The sequence below is a fragment of the Adiantum capillus-veneris genome, chromosome 26 (assembly GCF_014529385.1).
Source record: "Adiantum capillus-veneris isolate H3 chromosome 26, ASM1452938v2, whole genome shotgun sequence".
NCBI lineage: Eukaryota > Viridiplantae > Streptophyta > Polypodiopsida > Polypodiales > Pteridaceae > Adiantum > Adiantum capillus-veneris.
Window position 1 is genome coordinate 14,933,556 of NC_140956.1, and position 1,233 is coordinate 14,934,788.

General features: G+C 43.4%; 1 protein-coding gene across 1 annotated transcript; it reads left to right on the top strand.

Moving 5' to 3' along the window:
- The first annotated feature begins 391 nt into the window (after nucleotides 1–391).
- Nucleotides 392–850, top strand: LOC147423038 (uncharacterized). The gene has a single exon (XM_086500897.1). The coding sequence runs from the start codon at nucleotides 392–394 to the stop codon at nucleotides 848–850; it is 459 nt and encodes a 152-aa protein (XP_086357023.1).
- Nucleotides 851–1,233: the final 383 nt, after the last annotated feature.

The following is a 1,233-nucleotide window of genomic DNA, read 5'->3' on the forward strand; positions in this document are numbered from 1 at the left end:
GCAGACTTGTATCAGAAGATTAAAACCATTGTAGAGCAATGGATTGATATTGTGGCGTTGTGCTCATCCACAAGGTCTGGTGGTCGATTGGCAGCAAGCCTATGAAAAGTACAAGCGTCTAAATGCATCTTATCGAGAAATCAATGACTGGGAGAGGAACACTCCTTTTGGGAAAGACTCCTATTAGACAATGACCCATGCAGAACGAGTTACCAAAGGAAAATTTTCCCATTGCAACTTTTGGTAGAGTTGTATGAACTCATGGATCGACTTTTTGGTATGGACAAAGCAGTCAACCCTTCTGCTCTACTGTTGTGGACACTAGCAATGGTAAGTGCGTTATGATGTAAGATTAACATTGTTCGAACACTCACTCTAGCTCTGAATACTCATGCAATGCGACCGCATTGAAACAGGAACACCACGTCGTAGCTCCACCAGCAACCCTAATGTGGTCGATCCAACGACGGATGCTGCATCATTTGACAAGATACCAACAAATGGTGGTGTGGAGAAAAAGACCAGGAAAAGGACACACACCTTCGATGTTGGCCTCGCGGAGGCTACAAAGGACCTCATGCGGGGTTGGGAGATTGCGGAGAAAGGGAAGAAGAAAAGACACACCTTCGATGTTGGCCTCGCGGAGGCTACAAATGACCTCATGCGCGGTTGGGAGATTGCGGAGGAAGGGAAGAAGAAAAGACACGAGGTCACGATGGATGCACAACATTCACAGCATGAGGGGCTCGTCGGTATTGAACGACAAAAAGTGGAGATCAGCCTAATCTTTGCAAATGCAGTACAGGCTATGACATCCACCCTTGGGAAGATGGCAGCAGACAAACTTTAAAAGGTATGCATTCAATCCATTGTGCTTTGGTAATTAACAATAGACTGCTAGGTGCTGGTAGATTAGAGAATGGTTATTGACAAAATTTATTTCCATGTCTTGGTTTAGGGTTCTTTCAATAGACTGTGAGGTGCTAGTAGATTAGAGAACGGTTGTTGTAAACATTGCTCGAACTTGACTGTACAGTTAACAAGCTTCGATAGGAAGTGACAGGAATAGACGACATTGAATGACTATTACATCATTAGAAAAAATTGGCATCATTGAACGATTGTGAAACAATTAGCATAAGGGACCACCCAAAAAAAAACTCAGTTATTCATTCCTTGCATGTCCAAATACTCAAGCAGGTCATCTCTAATACTGATAGCCTCAAGACTGTT